This window comes from Musca domestica, unplaced genomic scaffold, assembly GCF_030504385.1.
Source record: "Musca domestica strain aabys unplaced genomic scaffold, Musca_domestica.polishedcontigs.V.1.1 6, whole genome shotgun sequence".
NCBI lineage: Eukaryota > Metazoa > Arthropoda > Insecta > Diptera > Muscidae > Musca > Musca domestica.
The window spans coordinates 1,170,313-1,197,964 of NW_026712363.1; the positions used below are offsets into that span (position 1 = coordinate 1,170,313).

General features: G+C 38.4%; 1 protein-coding gene across 6 annotated transcripts in view; it reads right to left on the minus strand.

The window, feature by feature from the left end:
• LOC101900172 (fat-like cadherin-related tumor suppressor homolog) overlaps positions 1-27,652 on the minus strand; it is a 466,944-nt gene that overhangs the window by 295,809 nt on the left and 143,483 nt on the right. For all 6 annotated transcript variants that reach the window (XM_059129200.1, XM_059129194.1, XM_059129199.1 and 3 more), the window contains one exon: positions 13,774-13,948. In XM_059129200.1, the coding sequence (XP_058985183.1) occupies positions 13,774-13,948 (175 nt within the window). The remainder of the gene's footprint in view (positions 1-13,773; positions 13,949-27,652) is intronic.

A 27,652-nucleotide genomic window follows, 5' to 3' on the forward strand; every position in this document is an offset into this window, starting at 1 on the left:
GAGGACATATTCTTAATTGTGAAAAATAATGAACTTTGTATCAACTGTCTCTCATGTGGTCATGTAGTTAAAAATTGTCATAGCACAAATAGTTGCAAATCTTGCAAACAAAGGCATCACAGCCTTCTCCACCGGCCACAAATTAGTAGTTTTGTTGTATCACTTTGTTCAGAACAATCTCAGGTATCTGCAAGTCTTGAATCTTGCCTGTCTTCACAAACACACAGTGTGCAATCTAAGAAATCCTCTCCGGCTTGTACTTCAAATATCAGTCGAGATTCGATGTACAAACAGACTTTATCTCCGACTTTTAACAAAGTCAAAAGTCGATGTTTAAAGACCCCTCCGGCTTTTACAAAGGTCAAAAGTCGAGGTTCAACGACCCCTCCGGCTTTTACGAAAGTGAAAAGTCGAGATCCAAAGCCCTCTGAAACGCACCCACTCTCTGCTAAGAATAATTCTGACAGTCAGTCTCCCAACACCATGGAGAAAAATGTGCTCTTGGGAACTGCACTAGTAAACATTGTTCATAATGGCAAATCGTACACTGCTCGAGCAATTGTAGATCCTTCTTCCAAGGCATCAATTGTTAGTAAAAAACTTAAAAATAATCTTGGTATTTTAACTCGCTCTGAGACTACTTGCTCTAAAGGTGCTGCTCCAAGAGAAGTTTGTTCTCTTCAGTTGTCTTCCCCTAAAAATTCATCTAGAATTGTCAAAACTAACGCGTTAGTCTTACCTAAAATCAAGGGGAAGTTGTTCTCGTCACCATCTTTTTGTAATTTAAAGACTCGAATTCCTAAGCTTGATTTAGCGGATTCTTTCGATGACCGCCCAATAGATTTGCTACTTGGCGCTGACCTATATCCTAAGATACTCGAAGCTGAACCACCCCAAATTGTTTTGGATTCGTTGCTGGCCCAAAAGTCTATTTTCGGGTACATTCTCACTGGTTCAGTACCTCCCGCGACTGTTACATAATCTCGCACCAAAAATTGAAGTCGACCATTTCTTAAAATAATGTATATCGCTTAAAATTTAAAAATATCACATGCACTAAACATTGAAATTGTAAAACTGAATTAAATCGTTCGTGTCATAATTTGAAAATCTGCAACTATAGCTCACTTAGGAATCTGAATTTACGTTCTCTCCTAACTTATAACACTATATGATTGCTAAACTCTTAGTTCTAGCAAGGGGCCGGAATGTATAAGTTCGATACGTTCCACCACAACTTTCCAATACTCGTCAATCACGGATGCTGATTGGCACACTAGCATCTCCTCTACAATTCCCTTGGCGGATACCGTAGTGAGCGGATCGCCGCTGGGTATTGGTTGTTGGCGGTAGGCTCACCTTGCTCTCATTGAAAGTAGTTGTAGTTGTAATAATATACAGACATGGGACCCTCAGCGGTCACTCAGAACCTCTGCGTTCACTTGTCTCTATTTGCATATGTATTAGAAATAGACAAGAGATCCTCTGCGATCACTTAGAACCTCTGCGTTCACTTGTCTTTGAGAAACGAAAGCGAAAGCACACGGCCTTTGTCGCCACTATCACATACCAAAAGGCCTCTGTCGCCACCCCAATTACTGAAGGTAATTTGTCGTCGTTGAAAAGAAAGATACAATAAAGCATGAATTTAATTTAGAATACACTAATTATTCTTGTGTTTTATTTCTTATTATATTTTCTTTCGCACCAAATCCCTCAACTACACACCTCTCACAACATAATAACTCTGGGGAGTTTTGTTGTTGCTACCGCTGTCGAAGCCCTTATCCCCACTCCCCTGAGTTAAACAATATATATATATATATATATATATATATATATATATATATATATATATATATATATATATATATATATATATATATATGAAAGTATCTGAATTCAAACGTGTTCCACTTTAAACTACAAATACGAGAAAAACGTGGACGTAGATGCTTAGTGTTTCTCTAATGGAGCTGGAACCCATTACGAAGGACAAATCCATTTTTTTTTACACAGATCAAAATACCGATGCCCCGACATGTCACATTTTCAATTGTGTCTAGGAAGAATATACTTTGTTGTGCCAAGCTCCTTGAAGCCCTACGTCAAACAATGTGGACTGTATCTTGATTTCAACAGACATTCGGATGGACGTTATACAGTGTGAGATAAAAAAAAAACTGAAACAAAGTCCAACAATGGTTAAATTTGGCGAACTGTGACACTCTCCTCTTATTGGGGTGCAAAATGTGGATCGGTCAATCTGCTCTGCCAACGTTGATCCCCTCTGCTCATTACCTAGGACGGAATACCACAACTCATGGTGGGCATTGAAATCCCCTACTACCAGGCGCTTCTAGTGCGATATTTCCTTAATACGCTGTTGTGAGCTACAATTTTCATTGACCTTGGTTTCCTGCACGACTGCGATCTTAATATTCCTCATTCGATTCATGAAATCCACTATCTCATCAATTTTGCCTCGGAGTCCTTTTCAATTGAATTGCAAGAATGATGCACTGTCCGGAATTGGAACAGCAACATGTGGCGTTAGGTGTTGCGGTGAAGGTTGCTGTTCTGGAGACTGCGAGGGAGTTGGTAAGCATGCAACATGTCCCTATCGCTACAATCGCAACCGGGTTAAACCGGAACAATTCCTAAAATGCACCAATCCTTTGCATCCATTATATCGCACCGAGACTGATGTATGGTGGATGGTGTTTGGGCAAACCGTACAGATCCAAAGTCGGGGTTTTCCTCAAGCCCGGCACGAGCAAAAAAAAAATAATATATATATATATATATATATATATATATATATATATATATATATATAGATATAGATATATCACACACTATGATCCAAATCTACCAGCACATATATATATATGTATGCCGATGTTCTCTCAAGGCTTATAATCTAATGAGGAACCTTCAGATGATTTCATAATAGCATCAATGACTTTTGAGCAGGATATACAAAAAGATTTAAATTAATCAATATCAAAACTTCCAGCAACAAATGCTATGATTGCAGAAGAAACAAAACAAAATTTTTCAGAAAATATTATCATACATGGAAAAAACAAAATCAAGTGGACCAACAAATAGCGCCTTATTTCAAACATAAGGATGAATTGCACACAGTTTGACGGATGTCTACTTTTAAATTCCAGAATAATTATTCCACAAAAATTCAGGAAGAAAATTTTAACACAACTTCATCTTGGACATTTTGCAATTGAACCTAACCCTAGTAGTACCACATAAAATGCAACAATCTGGCAACATCAAAGCAGTGTTGCATGCCTCAATAGTTTTAAGTTATTACATTTCTTTAACACACAGTAGTACAGCTTCATCAGTATTTGTGCAACCACCAATTAATAGACATCTCATCTGTACATATTTTGTCATACTTCATTGTTCTTCATAATTAATATTTTATTACAACTTATAAAATAACTTAAAGTTTTATTTAATAAATGAATTGATTATTATGTTTAAATCGCAGTTCCGAGATGGACAACCGACATCTGCTCTGCGGCTTATAATGCGATCTTAAAAAACATCGTGTGTAGTTTCGTCTGCGTGGCACGTAGCGCCGCACTATGTCGCGAGATCATATTAAAGTTGGCCAAAAATAGAAGGAGTTGACAAAAGTGGATACATTTTGATACAAGTACTTACTGTTGACTTATAATGTTGAGGACCAAATACTGGGAAGGTTGTCGAGGTTTTCGTACAGCCCCCATTATAACGGTACCTCCCGATATTTGGCATTTTGTCGATTAAAATCACATTTTCTATAGAATTGCCACATATTCGGTGTTTAGAGAACGTAATAGATTCTGCCGCAGGAGGTAGGCAGAATATGTTCCATGTTTTTTATAGTCCCCATACGACGGTACTTCAGTGTATTCAGTGTTTTATAGATTTGAGCCAACATTTTCTACGGAAGTGTTCCAAATTTGATTGTTGATATTCGCAATAGATACTGTTTAAGTGTTGTTTGTTTATTTTATCAAGGTCAACCTTTGTGACCTACACGATCGTTAAAATCTGCAAACTCCTCACTGTTACATCCTTGTAACATTACACTGCTGATTTTAACGATTATAGATTCGTTTAATTTTTTGCCGGCTTTTCCCCGCCTCTCAACATCGCTCATTCGTATTTTTTGGTTCGTGGTTAACCTGTGTCGCTTTATTGTAAGCTCTTAAAAATCGTTGCATTAACAGGTAAAATCGTTGCCAAAAATCCTATATTAATTACTAAAATCTGTGCATTTGACTCTTGGTCAAATACTAAGAAAAAACTTAAACTAACGTGTTTTTATTTCTTGTTTTTTTCTTTCTATTTACATTGACGTAAACAATTGTTCTCTTCGAGCCGCGTATCGAATCGGTGTTGTTGGAACCCTTTTAATTGGTGTGTTTGCTCTCATTTCACAGCAAAACAATTATCATCCAACCACACATACATTCATACAGTCCATCCATCATTTTCTACTATTGATTTCATCAAAAAACAGGTACGTAAAGTGTTTGAAGTGACAATACCGAAATATTAAAAAAGAGATTGAAAGTGAAAAGTAACAATACAAGTGTCGTTGATCTTTGTTTGGCCGTCTTACAACGCGTCGCGCATCACCTCCCACATCGATCACTTTCGTGTACTTCTACCACTAACATAACTGAGAACAAGTGAAAAAAAGAAACAAGTCAAACATAACCAAAAGGGATTAAGTTACATTTATTTTATTTGTGAGAAATACATTAAATAAACGTATTTTTTTTCCGTTTAATTTATGAAACAAAAGTTTATATTAATAAATTCATTGAATTATAAAAAAAGCTTTATTTAAAAAAAAATGTTCCGGAAATGTCATTAAATAATTGTGCCAAAACTACATTGAATTACTTTCTTTTTATTTCCATATAATCCCTTTAAGTTTGTTTGACAATTAGCAAGCGACAACAGAACACATTTGTTTGTTTGTAACGACACCAATAAACATACATACACGTACGCTCATCTAGTTGAGTCGATCGGTCGGTCTGTTTTGTTGTCAATTTGTTGGTCGGTCTGTCGCTTGCTAGCTTGGTGGTTGATACTAAAGGCCTGCACAAGACACACTGACTTTGTCTACTCAATCATTCGCTATGTATTTGATAGGCAATGACAACCAACAGCATCCCACATTTTGATTCATGTGTGTCATTGTCTAAGGTTCGATCGTGGCATGGCTGATTCGAATATTTGCATGGTGTTCTCCATAAATGCAGGGTGTCAGCGATGACATCGAACCGTGTCATCGTCAAATTGTGTGTCATTTGTGTACGTGTGCTTAAATTAAGAGAGTGTGTGTTACTTTCGACGGTGAGGGTGTGTTTTTGTGTGTGCTGTAATTTTGAAGTAACAAACACTGCGTAAATATAAAATTGAGTTCAATAACTAAATGTGCATAGGGATCAACAAATGAATAGAAAAAATGAAATATATACTTAATAATATCAATTTATTGGTGATTATAATAAAATTTAGGTCATAAAAAAGAGGTAAATATTGTTTACATATTTTCTATCTACATATATTGTTCTTTTAAAATTAAAGTTTGTGGGCAGAGATTTGACTCTCATTCAATAACAGAATATGCACAGAATTGAACAATGGAAGTAAATAGTGTTGTTACGTGAATTAAAGTAGCACTCATTCTCATTTACACCTCACTACCGGAGGCAAACATTTATGAAATTACAATCAAAATAAGAAAAATTTTCAGGGGATTATTGTTTTTTATAAGGATTAACATTTTAGATTGTTTCGTCAATAACCACGAAATGTGAAAATTTTGTGTGGACCAATTAGAAGTACCTTTAATATTTTAGTATTCGCCAAGAAATTCTTTATTACAATTTTTGTTTTCACATATCGGGAAAGCAAGTAGCGATTGCGCTTTGCCTTCATCATGAGTGTGTCTTTTTCGTTGGCAATTGTTTCATTATTATTTATTTATTTATTTATTTTTTTTTTTTTTTTTTTGATAGAACATTTTTGTATGACACACTATTCAACATTCCTTTTATTGGTCATTACATGTTATGACGATGGGTTTGAGTGTGACCGACATGACGAGACATCGAGCATTTAGTTACTCTGCAAGGGCGCTTATAGATCCAGCTTCTGAGTCTTTCTTCTTATCTGAGCGGCTGCAGAATCGTTTGAAACTCCATGTGCATTCTAATAATGCTTCCATTTCCGGTGTTAATTGTACTGTTTCGGCAACTTCTCGTAAATTATGCTCTTTGAAAATTGGAAGTCCGATTAATAGTAGGGCGATTATGGAAACTACAGCTTTAGTTTTGCCATCTATTTCGGGAAATATACCCTCATTTGATGTGAGCACAGATTTAAGGGCACAAATACCCGATCTGCACTTGGCCGATTATAACTTATTTGATTCTTGTCCTGTAGATATTTTACTGGGCGCATACCTATATCCGAAGATTTTGTTAGAAGGTTGTCGGCCTATCCTTTCTGGCAACTTGTTGGCTCAAAATTCTATATTTGGATGGTTAGTTACTGATCCGGTTCCCATGACTGAAGTCCGAACTTTCGCGACTAAAATCGACGTCATAGAAGAAGACAATCTGAATAAAACTCATTTACGGTTCTGGGAGTTAGAGGAACGGAAAATTATGTCTCCCTCGGATCGGTTTTGTGAAGATAACTATTTCAAAACCACGCGTAGAATGTCGGACGGTAGATACATAGTGACTCTTCCAATAAAAACAGACATTGACATCAATGATTTCTTAGGGTCCTCGCGCGAACTTGTTTTGAAGCAATATCTTCGGAGTGAAACGTCTGCCTCGATTGCAGTTTTGGCTTCTGAGCTTCTAAAAACTATAGTTAGTGAAATTGATATCGAGTTTCGTCAAGTTTATTGTTGGACCGACTCAACGATTGTTCTTTCCTGGCTACGAGTCTTTCGGCTTGGACTACGTTTGTGGCTAATCGCGTTTGTCGAATCCAAGAAAACGTTGGCAATCACAATTGGTACCACGTTAAATCTGGGGATAACCCTGCAGATTTGGGAAGTCGTGGTCTACCTCCGTTAGATCTCGCCAATTCACCTCTTTGGTGGCATGGGCCACGTTGGCTTCGTTATCGCAAATCGGAATGGTCAATTCGTGATCTGTCGGTTTTTGAAACCATGCCTCATTTTTTACTAATTCGGAGGACTTTCTTGTTAGATTCTCTTGTATGGCTAGAGCTCTTCGTGTCGTCTCATACATCCTTCGATTTTTCCATCGCACTTATCCGAGATATAGAAAAAACTTTTCTCACCCTGACGTAGTAGTTGCCTCGTCGGAAATCGAATTCGCCCGAAGCAGATTGATTATTCTCTCTCAAAAAATGTACCATGCGGGCGAATATAGGGATTTATTAGCACGTCATTCTCTTGATAGTAAGAGTTCTTTGGGCCCCCTAAATCCCTATTTGGATGAAAGAGGCATAATACGTATGAATGGAAGATTAGTTAACTCTCCTACTCTTACGTACACGGAAAAACATCCTATTATACTGCCCTATCAGTGTCGGTTCGTCAAACTTTTGCTAGAATTTGTCCACAAGATTTCCGTTCATGGTGGAAATCAGTTGATGTTAAGGATTATAAGAATTGAATATTGGGTTCCTCGACTGAAAAATTTGATTCGTTTTGTAATAAATCGGTGCCGAATTTGTATTTTACACAAAAAGCGTTCGAGCAATCAAGTTATGGGCGCACTTCCACCTGAAAGGACTGAGATTGGCAAGCCTTTCACTACAACTGGTGTAGATTTCGTTGGTCCATTCGATGTCAAAGCGTTTACGGGTCAAGCCTGTAAAATTATGAAAGGCTACGTATGTGCTTTTGTATGTTTTTCGACGAAAACGATACATTTGGAAGCAGTTTCCGATTTATCGACTGCAAATTTCTTGGCAACATTTCATAGGTTTGTTGCTAGGCGTGGTTGTCCTCGGTCCGTATTCTCGGACAATGTAACGAATTTTGTTGAGGCTTCTAGAGAAATAGAAAGAAATTTTAGGACGGTTCTTCAAGAATGTTCTGAAACTGCTTCTTCGTATTATGTGTCGCTTTATTGTAAGCTCTGCAAAATCGTTGCATTTACAGGTAAAATCGTTGCCAAAAATCCTATTATATTTAATAAAATCTGTGCATTTTACGTCGTCGGAGTATGGCACTCCACCGCAGTCTCCACAACAGCAACCAACATCGCAGCACCTAACGCCACATGTTGCTGTTCCAACTCTGGATTGTGCACCATTCTTGCAATTCAATTGCAACGGACTTCGAGGCAAAATAGATGAGATAGTGGAATTTATGAGTCAGAGGAATATTAAGATCGCAGCGGTGCAGGAAACCAAGCTGAATGAAAATTGCAGCTTACAACGTTGTTATGGTTACTACGTACTAAGGAAGGATCGCACCAGAAGTGGAGGTGGAGGATTAGCGTTCCTGTTACACCATTCTGTTCAGTACAGACCTATCTCGCTTAAGCTAGTCTCTAGTGACCCATACATGGAATGTATGGGGGTAGCAGTCAAGTGTGGAACTGCCGAGGTAAAGGTGCTTAATGTGTATATCTCGCCGATTAATAGCTGTGAACCGCGTTATTTGCCTGATATTAGCCCATTATTGGTAGGCAATAACCGCCTGGTACTAGAGGATTTTAATGCCCACCATGAGTTGTGGCATTCCGTCCTAGGTAATGACCAGAGGGGAACAGCGCTGGCAGAGCAGATTGACTGCTCTACAGTCTGCACGGTTAACGAGGATGCCCCCACCCGAATAAGAGGAGAGTGTCACAGGTCGCCAGACTTAACCATAGTGTCACCCGGTCTGATAAATGACGTGACTTGGCAACCCGTCATTTCTCTTGTCTCAGTCCATCTCCCGATAATCGTCTCCATAAGCAGGTCGCCCGATTTCATAACCTCTGAACGCCGCACTTTCCTTAACCATGGGAAAGATTACTGGCCAGAGTTCAGAGAATTCACCAACCGCCGCTTCAGAGAACTTCCCAACCTTCTGATGTTCGGGTAGCAGAAAGGATTTTCCGACACATCATCAAAGCTGCAGCCGCTCGCTATATACCTGCTGGTCGAATACCCGAGATAAGACCAAACTTCCCAGCAGAGGCAGCGGGATTAGCAAATGAGCGTGATGATCTCCGTCGTACAACCCAACGGTTAAGTCGCTCTCGAACCATGGAAAAAAGGATGATAGGACCTCAGTCACTTTTAACGACGTAACGGTGACTGATCCGAAGAGGTGCGCGGAATATTTTAACCGACAATTTGTCGAGCACCCCGAGAGCAATAGGACAAAGCGAGGTGTACTACGTCGTATCAGATCTCTTCCCGCCGAGGAGGAACCACCACAGTTTATGATGGGTGATGTTGCAAATGTCATCCGTAACGCTAAGTCATCCAAAGCGTTGGGCCCGGACGGAATCTCAATGGTAATGTTGAAGCAGCTGGATACGCCGGGAGTCGAGTACTTAACGAAAGTTCTCAATTTGTCGGTAGCCACCCACATAGTGCCCGAAACCTGGAAAATGGGCCGGGTGGTCCCGCTACTGAAGCCAGGCAAAGATGCCAGTAAAGGCGAATCGTACAGGCCGATTTCGCTTTTGTCGCCAGTAGCAAAGACTCTTGAGGCTTTACTCCTCCCCAGCATTAGAGGAAGCTATACAGTTGTCAACCACCAGCACGGATTCCGTCCACAACATAGTACCACAACAGCATTACACGCCATTTCCACACATATTAGTAGAGGACTGAACCAGAACAGGCCGTGTGACAGAACAGTGTTGGTAGCCCTTGACCTATCAAAGGCATTTGATACGGTCAATCATGCCACACTGTTTGAGGACGTACAGAGAACTACCCTCCGGCCAAATTTGAAATGTTGGATAATCAACTATATGTGTGGACGCCAGTCGTACGTGGAATTCCAGAACAAGAAGTCCAAAGGCGTCGAGCCCAATGGTCAATGATATATGTGAAAGGCTGAACCCCTATCTCGTGGAGATTGCCGCATACTTCCACACAAGGAAAATGAAAATATCCGCCACGAAATCAACGGCTACACTCTTCATATGGTCTGTGGATATGAGAACACAGCTGAATGTGCAGGTCGTGGGGGTGCGGACAAAGAAGCCTCTTATAATGCGATAGGTCGGTCTGTGGTCAGCTATGCGGCTCCACTGTGGTCTGTGAATACTAGTGCTACGCAGTGGAAGCCCATCCAGACCTGCCAGAACGCTGCCCTGAGAACTGCGACAGGGTGCCTTCTCATGACACCAGTGGACCGTCTACATGAGGAGGAGAAGGTCCTTCCCTTACGTCAGCATAGATATATGCTTTCGTTGCAGTACCTGCTTGGGTGTTACCGTGAGAGTCATCCCAACCATCATATGGTGGATAAATCTCCCGCACCCAGGCGTGTCAGGAAGGACTTGGATGATCTAGAGAGAGAGGTCCAGCGATATAAGAGAGAGCCCCTAGATCATGAAGCCTATCAAGCGAGTCTGAAGGACTTGCATGATCTAGAGAGAGAGGTCCAGCGATATAAGAGAGAGCCCCTAGATCATGAAGCCTATCAAGCGAGTCTGAATAAAATTCATACTGATGCAGTCGCAGAGGTAGTTAATAATTAGAGTATGAATGCCATCCTCGGAGTCCACCCCCTATGCATTGCAGCTGAAGGACGTCGGCTGCCTAGGCAAACCAGGGTAGTTTTGGCCCAACTACGTTCAGGATGGTGCAGCCGTCTCAATTCGTATTGGGCACGAATTGACGAAGATGTGCGGAACGCCTGCCCAGCGTGCGATACAGGCCCGCACAATACGCTACACCTTTTTAATTGCTCAGCCAAACCTACCCAACTCACTCCAGAAGATCTCTGGCTACAGCCCGTTAAAGTAGCCGAATTTCTAAACCTGGAGCTGGAACCAGATTAGCAGAACGCAAACACATACATATACTACTACTACTACAACAACAACAACGTGTGCTGACGGAACATTTTCTATATAGGTCCACGTTTTTTCTAACGGTACTCCCCGATATCGGAAATCCTCATGATTTTCCAACATTTCAAATTTGGTAGTTTAAACTTACAATATATTCCAATATCTGTAGCAGAAAATTGAACATTCAAATTCTCCAACCAAGTTCGTTAGGATTTGCAGTTTAAAATGAAACTCGTTTGAATACTGAATCCTAATACTCTTATGTTTAAATGCTTTCTTCACCTGTTGGAATGGGTATTAAATGTTCGACACGAACTTAACGTGTTTTTACTAGCTTACATTATTGACAATATAGAAAAAAAATTGTTATGATTTGAGCCAAAGTCAATGGTATAAGTTCACCAATTCATCAGTATTTGATTGTGACCAAACTTTCCGTATAGGCAATATATGTGAGCGACCTCTTATTGTGAAGTTATCCGGCTTCTAGATAATAAAAAAAATTAAAAGTACTTTATAAGTAATACCTTCAAACTTACAAAATCTAAATTAAAGCACCGTATCGAGCAAATCTTTTAAGCCTGGTTCTACTTTTTGTCTGTTAGGACAATATTTTTACAATTTAAAGACAATCTTATGTAAGTGCTTAGCAGTTTAGTTTCCCCTGTTCTTAATATTTTGTGAGTGAAGACATAACATATGACGACATATTCCGAACCACAACAGTTTAAGCTTCAATACGTTTGAAGGGCTCAGTTTTCTCAACTCAACCAACAAATAAAATCGATATACACTTTTATACAAAATTTTTCCCACTCCACTAATTTCAAAATTTTCTTTACAAAGGTAATGAAATAAGCACTACATGTTTAGTAAGTGTAAACGCTAATTACATTTGTAGTGACCGATGCTTTAAATTTGTAAATAGTTATCATAATATAATATATTTGGTTTGGACAAAAATGGAGATTACAGTAAAAAAATCTCAACGTATCAATACCAAAATTCAGATTCCTTTCAATTAATATGTTTTCCTAGATATTCCCATAAATTAGTACTACGAAGGACTTGGTTTTTACCATTTTTACACGGTACACGGTAGTAACACTGTGCGCAGTTTGGTTTCAACATCCAATTGTTGTCAATATCCTTTTCTTAATTTTTTTTTTAACTATTTATGCCTCTTGACAAAAATCCGCACCAAATAGTGACTCGTTTTGGGTGTATCGGCTTTTCAATGAATACACACATTCTTAAACATTATCATAATTTTCAAAGTAATGTCACAGGTATCATATGAGGTATATACGAATTCGTCTATCACACTTCTGAACTTCCACATGCCATCACTCAAACTACAGCCCACACATACAATTTTTTGTAAAGTCGCAAAGAGCAAGAAGAATGAACCAACATATTACTTTTATATTTACTTTATTTTTATTATAATTTTTAAATAAAATAAATAAGTGAATTTTGCAGCTTAGAATTATTTTTACTTATGACTGCTCAATCATTTTAACTGTTTTGAATAATTTCTCCTACCGACCTTCGACCTCAGAGGGACAAAAAATACGTTTTAGTCTTTTTTATTTCAAATTGAACGAAACAGTTCTATTTTTCTATTAAAATACTTCGTTATATTAAAACAGAACATAATGAAAAGCAACAGCGATTAAAAAAACTAATTTAATTGTGAAAATAAAAGAAAGATCTCTTGTATAAAGTTATATAATATATAATAATTAAACCGGATCACAAATTAAAGTACAAACCATTAATTTGAAAACCACATATATAGCCATAAGAAAAAATGCAAGCAACAAAATCTAAAAACATTCATCTTCACAATGTCCGATGCTAAACAAGTGTATTTCTAGAACTAAGCCCTATTTTCAGATAAGACCTCCACTACTTTTCCTAAACAATTATTGCCAGTTGTAGCTAATCTGAGACTACTAAAACTCTAAAAATAAAGGTTTTACTTTTGGGTCTGTTTATTTATTTCCCAGTGCTTTTATGTCCCTGTGACTTACTGTGTGAATTTCCGCCACAACAGACATTCGGTGCGGTCCAAATTGATATATCATATCACATGACTATATCACATATGTATTAACTGCCATTACGTTTGTAACTTCTCGAAATGTTCACGTTAGTCCCTATAAAGTAAATACATTCTTGATCTGCCTAAAGTTCTAAGTCGATTAGTGATGTCCGTCTGTCCATAGGAATCAAACAATCTTTTAAACGAATTGAGGTCAGTTTTGTGTTTTCGATTCTAGACTCATTTTTTCATATTATATTCATCAACAACTGTGTAAATAGGTCATATAATGGCACCTGCAGGTATTCACTATTTTAATGAATTTAGCCACATTTTTTTGACGGAAGTGTATGAAATTGTATACCAATGATTCTCCAACGATTTGCATTAAAATGGAACTCATCATTATCATGCTGGATTCGACCCGTCTTAACTTAACGATTGTTGGTGTGCGATTTGAAGTACCATGTAGTTCTCCCAAATGCATGAATTGTAATGCTTTGTACTTATTGTTGTGCATTGATCCAGCATTTTTACTAAATTTTGGCGTTTTATGTGTAATTCGATTTAGAGTACGTACGAATTGGACACACTCGTTGCAGTGAAGGAGCCGAGCTCAAAGTTACTGCGTGTTTCCTGCATTAAGGACTTAACGTTACACAAAAATATACTTACCATAACGTTAAATGTGAACTCTTTTATCAATTCGTAATCTAATTTTTGCAACAATTGTATGTTCCCAGTCAAAAAATCGATTTGAAAATACTGATTACTAACGGCATCCATTATTGTATATTCCAAATTACTATTTTGTCCAACATCAGCGTCATGTGCCTTAAGGTAAAGTAAACTGAAAATATACATATTTTTAAGAATATTAAAAAAAAACAGTATATGTAAGAATTTTTAATAAAAATACTTCGAGTAAAAAAACAAAAAGTAGAAAAACAATTTTTTAGTCCAGACGAATGTTAGTTCAGTTGGTTTAGTCAACATTTTGAAGTTTTAAGTGTTTTTTTTTATTTTAGTTCTATTTATAGTGTAGAGTATGCCACATAAAAAGCGGAAAAGCTCTAATAATGTTAAATATATTAAAAGCAGCTAAGTTCGGCCAGACCTATTTATAATATAATTAGAAGAATCCATAGAAGAAGAAGAATCCATACCGTTTCCTGCAAAGACGAATTCTAAAAATGTAGTAGACTTCAGTGCGGCTGCAGTTCTTCCGACTGTTTGATGGAGCTTTTGGTGACGTAAAAAATTTACGGTCGCCGACAGACAAACTTACACACAATTAGAGCCGCGTTCAGAGCAAAACATTTTGAATTTACAAACGAAATATTAGCGATAGACGTATCGTCCAATTATATCAATTTACAGGCTGAGAGTAATGTCCACATCACATTCTAGCCAAGTTAAATATTTTGTTTAAAAAAACATGTAGATATAGTGCGTCAACAAACATTTCAATTGTACTTCGAGGCAAAAAAACAAGAGTTACAAAAAATGTTACATGGATTTTTATATAATCGTCCGTTCGCGGAAACACAGCTGGATGCGTCCACAGGTTGCGGATAGCGGAACGCAATAGACATATTGGGCAGATGCGAATTAAATAAGCAGTCGCGGACAACTCAGCGGTACCGGGAGGAGAGTTTCGAAACAAATATCCGAGTGCCCATGATACCTGGTTCGACGGGGCGAACAACTGGTGCCCCAAATTAGACAGTGATCGGTGTTGGTATACCGAGCAAAAAAGACACCCTAACGCTGGGGTGTTACGTAAACCGTGCCCATCAGTGTTCCTCGGTTTGCAGTAAAGGCACAAGACGAATTGTATGAATTATGATTTTTTCGACACACTGACTTTGTCTATTCAATCATGCGCTATGTATTTGGTAGGCAATGACAACCAACAACATCCCCTATTTTGATTCATGTGTGTCATTGTCAAAGGTTCGATCGTGGCATGGCTGACTCGAATATTTGCATGGTGTTCTCCACAAATGCAGGGTGTCGACGATGACATCGAACCATGTCGTCGTCATAATTGTGTGTCATTTGTGTACGTGTGCTACTTTCAACGGTGAACATGTGTAAAATAAATAAATTTAAAATTGAATACAAAACCAATAATTCAAAAATATATTAGATGAGGGCAGATATGACTCTAATTCAATAACAAAATATGCATAGACATCAACAAATGAATAGAAAAAAAGGAAAATATACTGGACAATCCCAATTTATTGGCGTCTATCATAAAATTTTGGTTATAAAATAATAGGTAAATATTGTTTGGCTATTTTCTACCTACATATAGTGTTCTTTTAGAATTACAGTATGTGGGCAGAGATATGACTCTCACTCAATAACAGAATATGCGCAGAATAGAACAATGGAAGTATTTAGTGTTGTTTACTTGAATTAAAGTAGCACTCATTTTCATTTACACCTCAGTACTGGAGACAAAAATGTATGAAATTATAATTAAAATAAGAAAAACCAAACCGTGTTTTTATTAAGAAAATTTGTCAGGTTTTTTTAAAGGATTGACATTTTGGATTGTTTCGTCAATAACCACGATATGTGAAAATTTTGGGTAGACCATCAGAAGTACCTGAAATATGTTAGTATTCCCAAGAAATACTTTATTACAAAAAATGTTTTTTTTTTCATATATCGGAAAAAACAGGTAGCGACAGCGCTTTGCCTTCATTACGTGTGTGTCTTTTTCGTTGGCAATTGTTTCATTGTTGTTGTTATTTTTTTTTGGTAGAACATTTTTGTATGACACACTATTCAACATCCCCTTTTACTGGTCATTATATGTTATGACGACGGGTTTGAGTCTGACCGACATGACGAGACATCGAGCATTTTGTTGGATGTCACGTACTGTTATGCGTTTGATCAAACGGGGCATAACATGACGAGCGTGTTCTCTCCACGGTATAAATAGAAAAAATTGTCACATTTGCAGCCCTTTAGTTGCAGTCAGGGTACCGACTATGTTCGCACGCTCTCCTGGAAAAGACAAAGGCACTAAGGCTCAGTCAGGAAAGTGTTCCTTCTGGCTTCGGAAATGACTCGGCACTTTTCGATGAGGAACTTGACATCACTGTTATTCCCTCGCCTCAAAATGCTAAGTCACTTAAAAAGGCCAACTCATTGAGTGTAATGAGACTTGTGCGGAGTCACAACTTCAGGAGGGATCTTCGTCGGTCGCTTCCGATGACTTATGCCTAAATCGGCCACCATCAACGTAGGTGCTGGCAGGAATACTACCAGCAACCCTACCACTCTCGAAGTCGCCGATCCGAAAGAGGAGAAAGCAACACCGGGCTAAAAAAGGTCGGTAATTATTGGAAGAAGGTCGGTAATTTATCGGCCAGGACCCCGCACAGATTACAGAGGGAGAGAGGATTCTGATCAAGATGAACCTCAAAGTAATTGCAAAGTTCGAGAAGAACCACCCGCAACTACTGACCTGATCTCTTAATCAAGTTGTTCTAGCTCTCCTACCATCTGCTATCAACGGTAGGGAAGACCCACCCGTGGTCCAACCCTCTGTTGAGGATCCTATGGTGGTCAGCAATCTACGGCCTCTCAGCCGAAACCTACAACTTCCGTGCCGTCAGTCAGCAAGTCGATTGTGACCAAGCAGACCCTATCAGCCCCTACAAGCTCTAAGCCTGGAAAGGGCCACAAGGGAGGTCAAGCCGCAACAGGCCAGGCAAACAGGACGGAAGAGGAAGTATTCCCAGACGAGTAGAGACGAACAATCTTCGAGTAGCAATCATTAACAAAGCTGAATCGGATGGTAAAAGAAGTCAACTTACTTGCGACACATTGACAAAGTTCAAAGAGCCCCATCCTTACTAATAACGGGTCCCTTCAGGAGCACTCCTCAAGCACTGGATACCCTATTGTGCTTACATATATGTAGAGGAACAGGCAATAAGGTGTGCTCTTCTATTCAGAGAATGACGCGAATGGCGCTGTCAATCCTTTCGACATTCTGCGATTTTAAGACGTGTAAGGAATGTGGGAGTGGAAGCCAACACAAGTGACTATATTTCACCTCGGTTGAGCTTTGACCCACCTGATAAACACATACATAACAGGGACGCCTTGGCTCGTAACAACCCACCTTTCCACAGCATAGTAAGTTGAACTATACGAATAGTATAATTTCCGCAGAGGGTAAGATATGGAAAAAATAATATTTACTGTGTACAAACGTTTTTTTTTTTAATTAGATCAACTTTATTGAATTGACTCGATTTTTTGAGAATGGATATTGCAGATGGGTTACATTGAATTGTAGTACCGAATTTTGTGGAGGCGAAACGGAATAGATGATATCGAAATAATTCATCGTGTTCACACCAAAATTTACACCAAAAAAGTAACGAAAAGAGAGACTATCTCATTACAAAAATTCTAAATTCAGGAAAAATCGAGTAAACATTTTCAATGGGATCGAATGATGTGCTATGCTATCCAAATGATAGCTCATTCTATTGGCTAACTTCGTTAGGATCTTTAAACATTTGCTGTAAATATCCGCAAACAAGTTGATTTTTTTTTCAATTTTATATAATGTACGACTTTTTCAATTTGACTTATCATAATATCTATATATATAGTTGTGTTAGTTACTACGCTTATAACTTAAGAACCGCTGGACTGATTCTAACGATTTATACAAATTCGGAATTGTCTCCTGTCGAATTGTCTCTCAAAAAAGATAATATCCAAAAAAAATCACGTAAAAATGTTATATATTAACATTTTCATTTTGGCTTTTGAAATGGACAATAGTAATGTTTTATTTTGCTTGATTTTTTACATTTTGACTTACTTCTCATTTTTGAATTCGAATATTAATACCAATTTATTTAATTGTCTTGATTTCTTGAGAACTGAAATTGATGGCGGGTTATATGGGAGTGTAGTACCGTTATGTTATGGTATGTTATGTTATGTTATGTGGTGGCGAAACGGAATAGATGATATCGAAATTATTTAACGCGGTCAAACCAAAGTTAAAAGATAATTACTTTTTCAAAATCGCTAAAAAATCACAAAAAAAAGATCTCATTGAAATCGGGAAAAAATCGAAAAAAAAATTCAATTAAATCGAATTTTAAAATAATAGTACATTCTATTGACAAACTTTGTAAGGACCTTTAAACATTTGCTGTAAAAAATCAGGGAACAAGTTGAAGATTTTTTCAATTTGTTATTCTTCTTTTGTCAATTTAGTTCAGGTGGAAGATGCGAACACATTTAAACAAACAAAAATGACCGAAAAAAGCTTAATGGGGCTCATTTCAAAGCGTGGACCTACTTCTTTCATGTGACAATAATCCGTCCAATGAGAGCTCAAAATGCATAATTCTTTGGGAGTATAATACCGAAGGTTATCAACTGTAGTATCGGGAAGGTTATCAACTGTAGTATCCTTGAAATGAGTATAAAAGTTAATTTCTAAGGGCCTACAATCAATACATGCCCAACGTAAACCATATTTTTCGCGATCAGTAAGAACATCAAAATGGCGGCCATTAAGATCGGCACATTTTAAATGTTCATGTTCATATCGCATAGCCAACATGTTAGTAAACGTTCTTTAAAATTAGTAATTTTACAATTTTTATTCGAGCACTCCATGATTATTAGAAATACTAAAGGAAACAGCGTATTGGGGAAATAGTTTAATAATCAATTTACAGTAGCAGCCTAAAAGTATGCTCAAGAAAGCTAATTTAATACGTACAGGACAGCAAAAGGAAATCAGGCACAAACGTCAAAGACAAAAGAAAATAACACTACGTTGTAAATAACAAACGCAGAAAAGAAAATTAAAACACCAAAAAAATAAAGATCAACGCGCACAAAATTAAATTTTGTAAAATAGTATAAAAACACTATATTTCACAAAAACTTCACACTATCGCGAACTATTGAAATGTATATATTTAAAGAATCACAATTTAAAACTTCTAAAGACACAATAACTGCGAAATTTTAATAAAATTTTTATTTGTTTGACGACACACAGAAAAAACACCTGCATGCGAGCAGAGTTGCCATTTTTTCTTTTTTTGGCTCTTATTTGGCATCTTTGTTTCTAAGGAAGTAGAGAACCTTTTCGCATATAATTTGAAATTTTCAGAGTAGGGCCCATATTGGGGTTGACCACATTCATCAATTGATTTGGCTAAAAAATTGTATTTATGCTACCTTGGGGTAGGGAACCATCATACAGATAATTGCCACATAGGAGTTTATTTAAGTAAAGTCACCACATTGGAGTATCCCCAAGTGCACTTTCACATCTAATTTGTATTCTATTGAATTTGTAACCCCCAAGAGAATATTGGCTGGGGACGTAGATTTGGGATGTACATCTATATGAAATAAATTGTGAAAACATGAACAAATTACAAATATAAGAAAGTAGCACGGGACCGAATATTTGTTGAATCGTCGTTGAATTATACTATGATGAAAAATATGGACTTTATGGGGTCTCCAACTTACAATTTAAATGGCAAATAAAATTAATTCCCATCTTACGGTAATGGGTTTAAAATAGCTATATTTTTGATTTGGCCTCTATTTGTCATATTGGATTAAAAGTGGTAGAAGAAAGTTTTCAATGTAGGTCGATGTTTCGGAGTAGTGCCCATATAATACCCATATATTTCAAAGGATTTGGCTAAAAATGTATATTTGGGGTGAAAATCTTACACAAAAATTTCAACATATTTACAAATTTTATAATTTTCTCCAGGTAATAGTACCCCCTCAAGTCCACCTTTTGGCGGACAAACAGACCGACATGGTTAGGGGGAACTTATGAGGACTCTAATGCACAATCTGAGGTGTTAATGGGTTTAAAAAAAGTAATTAACTTTGGCTGTTTTTAAATCATTCAGCCTTCAATTATGAGGTGTACAAAATACAGTAAATTCCAAATTACTGCTCATTTGACTGGAAAATTTTGCTACGATTTTTACCATACTAAAAATTAATTTGATCCCTTATATGGGGATAAGATTGATATATACTTTTTAATAGATTTGTATAGCACATCCACACATTTGAAGCGCACGGTTTATATATTGACGCCCACGGATTAAATATGGGTACAGGTATTTTAAAACACTTTTAATCGACCAGTACGTGAACTCTTATATCAGTCATATCTGTGAATAATTATGCTTTGACAAATATGCATAATAGACAAAAACTACGGGCCGGCAACGCGGACCGGGCCAGCTAATAATATATATAATAAAGTATTATTTTTACCATCTTCTATCTTTTATATCTATAAAAGGGAAATGTTTGTATGTTTGTTTGTAATTATTGGACTCGAAAACCGAAAACTAGATTTTATATGCACATCTATTGATCGATTACGGATACAGTCTCCAAATTTGGAATGCGTAACGGAATTTGAAACAAAAATGAATTTGCCAAATTATATTGAAACCGGTTCAGATTTGGATATAGCTCCCATAAATATTTTCGGCCGATTTCATTTACATACTATGTGTAACATACTATGTGTAACGAAAATTAAAACGAACACATTTGCCAAATTATATAGAAATCGGTTCATGGGATATGTGGAATATAGCTCCCATATATATTTTCGACCGATTTCATTTATTTGATGCACCAAACACGATATGTATGTTCGATTCCAATGACATTTGGAATTTGTGACGGGATTTTGATCAGAAAATAAATTAGTCAAATTATATTGAAATCGATTCCGATGAGGATATAACTCCCATAAATATTTTCGGCCGATTTCATGTATTTGATACACCAAACGTACTATGTATATCTAATTTCATTGAAATTTGGAATGTGTACCGAAAAATTAAAACGAACATACATTTGTCAAATTATATAGAAATCGGTTTAGATTTGGATATAGCTCCCACATATATTTTCGACCGATTTCGTTTATTCGATACACCAAACACGATATGTACGTTCTATTTGAATGAAACTTGGTATTTAACGGTATTTAATTAGAAAATAAATTTGCCAATTATATTGAAATCGGTTCTGATGTGGATGTAGCTCCTTTATATATTTTCGACCGATTTCGTTTATTTGATGCACCAAACACGATATGTATGTTCGATTCCAATGAAATTTGGAATGTGTGACGGGATTTCGATCCGAAAATAATTTAGTCAAATTATATTGAAATCGATTCCGATTTGGATATAGCTGCCGATTTCACATATTTGATGCACCAAACACGATACATGAGTGACTAAATTTGGTACAAAAATATATTTGTCGATTTATATTTTCAAACAGATTCAGATTTGGGAGCTATATACATTTTTGTCCAATTTCTTTTATCTAACGCACCAAAGGCGATTTCAATGAAATACGGACGAAAAAAAAATTATATTGAAATCGGTTGAGGTTTGGGTATGACTCCCATATAAATCTTTTGGCCGATTTCATGTATGTTAGCACCAAACACGATAAGTATGTCCGCAACCCACGGCAGCGGGTTCTACGACACCGGATTGCCCCAAACCAACAACACTCCAGTTTCGGCCAGCGGCTGCCAACCCAGTGTATACATGTTTGTGTTTATTTATTTTCGTGTATTGGGAGCAGCACATCACGGAATGCTTGCTCCGGATTCTCTTGGTCCGCGTCGGGCTTGAGGAAAAACCCGGACCATGGTTCTGTACGGTTTGCCAAAACACCATCCACCATAGATCAGTTTCGGTGCGATGTATTGGATGCGGAGGATGGGTGCATTTTAGGAATTGTTCCGGTTTAACCCGGTTGCGAGACTATGGCGATAGGGACTATGTTGCATCGTGCTGTACCAACGTAGTCCCCAGTGAGTCCACGACCTCGTCGTCAACTTCCAAATCGTCGTCGGGGTATGGAACTCCCCCGCAGTCTCCAGAACAGCAACCAACGCCGCATCACCTAACGCCACATGTGCATCATTCTTGCAATTCAATTGCAACGGACTCCGAGGTAAAATTGATGAGGTCGTGGATTTTATGAATCGGAGGAATATTAAGACCGCAGTGGTGCAGGAAACCAAACTTAATGAAAGTTGAAGCTTACAACATTGCAATGGTTACAACGTATTGAGGAAAGATCGCACCAGAAGTGGAGGTGGGGGATAAGCGTTCCTGTTACACATTCTGTTAAATACAGACCTATTTCGCTTGAGCTAGTCTCTAGTGACCCATACATGGAGTGTGTGGGGATAGCAGTCAAGTGTGGAACTGCCAAGGTAGATGTGCTTAATGTGTATATCCCGCCGGTTAAAAGCTGTGAACCGCATTATTTGCCTGATATAAGCCCACTTTTGGAAGGAAATAACCGCCTGGTACTAGGGGATTTCAATGCTCACCATGAGTTGTGGCATTCCGTCCTAGCTAATGACCAGAGGGGATCAGCGTTGGCAGAGCAGATTGAGTGCTCCACAATTTGCACGGTAAACGAGGATGCTCCCACCCGAATAAGAGGAGAGTGTCACAGTTCGCCAGATTTAAACATTGTGTCACCCGGTGCGATAAATAACGTTACTTGGCATGAGACACGTCATTTCTCTTGGCTCAGAACAATTCCCGATAATCGTCTCCATCAGTAGATCGCCCTATTTTATAACCCCAGAACGCCGCTCTTTTCTTAACCATGGGAAAGCCCACTGGCGTGAGTTCAGAGAGTTCAACCTTCGCTTCAGAGAATTGCCCAATCCTTCTGATGTTCGGGTAGCTGAAAGGATTTTCCCGGACATCATCAAAGCTGCAGCCGCTCGCAATATACCTGCTGGTCGAATCCCCGAAGTAAGACCAAATTTGGCTAGACCATCTGAAGTGTTGCCACATTGGAACCGATTTGAGTAAACTGTGGGTAACAGTAAAGTCACTCTCGAACCCTGGGAAAAAGGATTATAGGACAGCAGTCACATTTAACGACGTAACGGTGACTGATCCGAAGAGGTGCGCTGGCCATTTTAACCGCCAATTTGTCGAGCACCCCGAGAGTGATAGGGCGAGGCGATCGTATAAGAGCTCTTCCCGCCGAGGATGTACCTTTACAGTTTACGATGGGTGATGTTGCGAACGTCATTCGAAACGCTAAGTCATCTAAAGCGTTGGGCCCGTACGGAATACCAATGGTAATGTTGAAGCAACTGGATACACCGGGAGTCGAGTATCTAACCAAAGTCCTTAACTTGTCGTTAGCCACCCACATAGTTCCCGAAGCCTGGAAAAGGGGCAGAGTGGTCCCGCTACTGAAGCCTGGCAAGGATGCCAGCAAATGCGAATCATACAGGCCAATTTCGCTTTTGTCGCCAGTAGCAAAGATTCTCGAGGCTTTACTCTACCCCAGTATCAGAGAAAGCTATTCTGTTGCTAACCATCAACACGGTTTCCGTCCACTACATAGCACTACAACAGCTTTGCACGCCATATCCACACATATCAGTCGAGGGCTCAACCAGAACAGGCCGTGCCATAGAATAGTAGTGGTGGCTCTCGACCTAGGTTAGGTTAGATGGGTGGACGCCAGTCGTACGTCGACGCCAGTCGTACGTGGAATTCTGGAGTAAGAAGTCCAAGCCTCTTAGAGTGAAACAGGGAGTTCCCCTAGGTGGGGTGGTATCTCCGGAACTATTTAACCTCTACCTTTCCGGAATTCCGCGCCCTCCAGACGGCATCGAGATCGTAACTTATGCGGATGACTGTACGATCATGGCGTCGGGTCCTGTAGTTGATGACATATGTGTCAGGGTGAACAACTATCTCGCGGAGCTTGCCGCCTTCTTCCATGCGAGGAATATGGAAATATCCGCCACTAAATCGACGGCCACACTATTTACCTCATGGGCTGCGGAGATGAGAATACAGCTGAATGTGCAGGTCGAGGGGCACATAATTCCGACCACTAACTACCCCAAAATCCTGGGGGTCACATTCGATGGCATATTTAAGTCTTCCGCGCAAGCCACAGCTATTTGCGATAAAATGAAAAATAGGAACAAGGCCCCAAGGCGCTAGCCGGCAGCACTTGGGGTGCGGATAAGGAAACCTTGTTGACCTCTTATAAAGCGATAGGTCGGTCTGTGGTTAGCTATGCGGCTCCAGTGTGGTCGGCGATTACGAGTGCAACGCAGTGGAAAAGTATTCAGACCTGCCAGAATGCCGCCCTGAGAACTGCAACAAGGTACCTCCTCATGACTCCTGTGGACCATTTACATGAGGAGACGAAGGTTATCCCCTTACTTCAGCATAACCACCATATGGTGGATAGAACTCCCCCACCCAGGCGTGTCAGGAAGGACTTGCATGATCTAGAGAGAGAGGCCCAGCGATATAAGGGAGAGCCCCTAGATCATGAAGCCTATTAAGCGGATCTGAATACTTATGCAGTTGCAGAGGTAGTTACAAATTACACTATGAATGCCATACTTGGAGTCCACCCCCCATCCATTGTAGCTGAAGAACGTCGGCTGCCTAGACAAACCAGGGTAGTTTTGGCCCAACTACGTTCAGGATGGTGCAGCCGTCGCAATTGGTATTGGACACGAATTGACGAAGATGTGCGGAACGCCTGCCCAGCGTGCGATACAAGCCCGCACAATACGCTGCACCTGTTTAATTGTCCAGCCAAACCTACTTAACTCCGTCCAGAGGATCTCTGGCTACAGCCCGTAAAGGTAGCAGAATTCCTAAAACTGGACATTGAGGAAGGGCCAGATTAGTCAGAATATAAACAACGGAGCATGTTAAAACTGCTACAACAACATAAGAATGTCCGATTCCAAAAAAAAATCAGAATGTGTGGCGGAATTTGGTTACAATACTAAATTTGACATATTAATTTGAAATCGGTTAAGATTTGGATATAGCTCCCATATATATCCTCGGCCGATTTCACATATTTGATGCACCAAACACGGTACTTACCTCCTATTTCAATGAAATATGGAACGTGTGACGGAGTTTGGTGTTGAAGTAAATTTTGTCAAATTATATTTAAATTGGTTCAGATTGTTATACGATTTTATTAAGAAGCATTGACCAACAACGCTTTTGCAATTGTATTAGGTTAACAGTAAAAAAACTACACAACAATTTAATTGAGGATACGATTATTATAGGTAGGTATGTTGTTACCTCGAATTCACTAATTGCAATAGAAATACCACTCACTTCCAAAGATTCCCGCACGCTTGGCATTTGCTATGAAATTAATAAATCCGAAGGAAAAACTCTTTGTGTATGCGACTAAATTTGGTATGTTGCTGCTGCTTTTCTCATGGTCAGCTATTCCTGGCATGTTCACGCGTTGGGAGACCGAGGTATTTGTTTGTTTACACATTATAGTATTACAATAATTACGTTTTTTATACCCTCCACCATACATAGTATGGAGGGTATATTAAGTTCGTCATTCCGTTTGTAACTCATCGAAATAATCATTTTAGACCCAACAAAGTATATATATTCTTGATCAGCGTAAAATTCTAAGACGATTTAGCCCTGTCCGTCTGTTGTAATCACGCTACAGTCTAAACGAATTAAGATAGGGAGCTAAAATTTTGCACAGATCCCTCTTTTGTCTGCAGGCAGGTCAAGTTCGAAGATGGGCTATATCGGTCCACGATATCGTATAGCCCCCATATAACGGTACCCCCGATATCCGGTATTTTGATGATTTTAGCCATATTTTCAATGGAATTGCATGAAAATCTACACAAGCAGTTCCCTAAGAGCACTTTATCTCTTGGCAGAGAATTATCTATATAGGTCCACGATATGGTATAGCACCCATATAACGGTACCCTCCGATATTCGGTATATTGATGATTTTAGCCACATTTTCTAATGGAATTGTATAAAAATCCACACAAGGAGTTCTTTGGGAGTACTTTAGCTCTTGGCTGAGAATTATCTATATAGCTCCACGATATCGTATAGCCCCCATATAACGGTACCCACCGATCTACATAGGTCCACGATATCGTTTATTCCCACATATAACGGTACCCCCCGATATTCGGTATTTCTATCATTTTAGCCGCATTTTTCGACGGAATTGTCTAAAATTCTACACAAGGGGTTCTTGTGAGTACTTTACTCCCTGAAAGAGAGTTGTATATATAGGTCCACGATATCGTATAGCCCCCATATAACGGTACCCCCGATATTCTGTATTTTGATGATTTTAGCCACATTTTTTAATTGAATTGTCTGAAAGGAGTTCTTTGTGAGTACTTTACTCCCTGAAAGAGAGTTGTCTATATAGGTCCACGATATCATACAGTCCACATATAACGGAACCCCCGGATATTCGGTGTTTCGATGATTTTAGCCGCATTTTTCGACGGAATTGTCTGAAATTCTGCACAAGGGGTTCTTTGTGAACACTTTTCCCCCTGACAAGGAGTTCTGTATATAGGTCCATGATATCGTATATCTCTTATATAACGGTATCCCCCGATAATCGGTATTTTGATGATTTAGCCACATTTTTAAACGGAATAGTCTTAAATTCTTTACAAGGAGTTATTTGTGAGTACATAAATTTTCTATATAGGTCCACAATATCGTGTATCCCCCATATATAGACATATATACAATAAAAATAAGAAAATTAATTGTTTTGTTTACATTTTTGGACATATAACTCGTATTACGTACAAAAACAAATTTGTATGTGGTTGTTGTTACGTTCATTGCACAACAATACTTATTGTTACCTGTATTATTATAGCATGAAATCATCAGCAAACCAATACACAGTGGTCGAGGTCGTATGGGAACAGCGGCCAAAAATACTTTCAGTGATCAGAATCTTTGGTTATGGTACCTTGAAGGGATAAAAATAAAAAATGTGACAAAATGGATATGGTCGATGCATGTTTTGGCATGGTCCCCTTACAACCTCCCGAATAAGGGTTATTTACCAAATTCTTGTCACATTTCTACACCAGATTGTAATGTTATTTGACATTTTACGTTCTAAGGAGTTAAAAAATAATCTTACTGAAAATTATTTGGAACAGCCCGCCTCCATGTAGAGTCCCCCTGTAAAGGTACTTCCAAAAATAGAAGCATTTTTTATACAAATCAAGTCCAAATTTGATTATTTTTTGTAAACAAAAAAAAAATAACAATTTACTGTAAAATTAAATCAAAATTAAATTTTGCACAAATAATTTGTTTGATTTAATTGAAATTGGAGATAATCGGTCAAAATTTGGGTATAGCTCCCATATATATTCATCCAATTTGCCTTATATTGTGCACCAAACTTGCAATATCAGCCCAAATAATATGGAATATACGTACGACCAGATTGGACCTGAAGTATGCCAAATTTGATCGAAATCGGTTCAGATATAGATCTAGCTCAAATATATATTGCTCATCCGATTTGTTATTTTTGTCCTCCGCAGCCGTAATATGCACTCTGTAACAACGATATTTGGGGAAATATATCAAATATAACTCAGAAATACCCT